This window comes from Penaeus monodon, chromosome 27 (genome assembly GCF_015228065.2).
Source record: "Penaeus monodon isolate SGIC_2016 chromosome 27, NSTDA_Pmon_1, whole genome shotgun sequence".
In the NCBI taxonomy this organism is placed as follows: domain Eukaryota; kingdom Metazoa; phylum Arthropoda; class Malacostraca; order Decapoda; family Penaeidae; genus Penaeus; species Penaeus monodon.
The window spans coordinates 26,931,637-26,931,883 of record NC_051412.1 but is presented as its reverse complement, the minus strand read 5'-3'; the positions used below and the strand labels follow the sequence as shown (position 1 = coordinate 26,931,883).

The 247-nt window shown below is 36.8% G+C and overlaps 1 protein-coding gene across 1 annotated transcript in view; it reads right to left on the bottom strand.

Moving 5' to 3' along the window:
• Window positions 1–28: 28 nt before the first annotated feature.
• Window positions 29–247, bottom strand: part of LOC119590383 — a 5,640-nt gene continuing 5,421 nt past the window's right edge. Inside the window, exon 3 of the mRNA XM_037939054.1 lies at window positions 29–151. Coding sequence (XP_037794982.1) covers window positions 100–151 — 52 coding nt within the window. The 3' untranslated portion in view covers window positions 29–99. The remainder of the gene's footprint in view (window positions 152–247) is intronic.

The following is a 247-nucleotide window of genomic DNA, read 5'->3' as shown; positions in this document are numbered from 1 at the left end:
GAGAGGCGGCTGAGTCAGAACCCAAGAAATATTTTCCTTGTTTATAATGATTTATTTCTTGTAAAAAATAGACACTGACGTGACATCGAAGCGCTGGCCTCACACCGGATGCTTTTTCTCGCCTTCTACATGTCGGTATAAACCCCGTAGGCTGAAGAGGAAGAAAAAAATTGAAATAGAAAAATTAAATACATTTGTCATTCTATCGAGTCATTTGAGATAAAAAAGAATTCTTTCAAACTTGCAC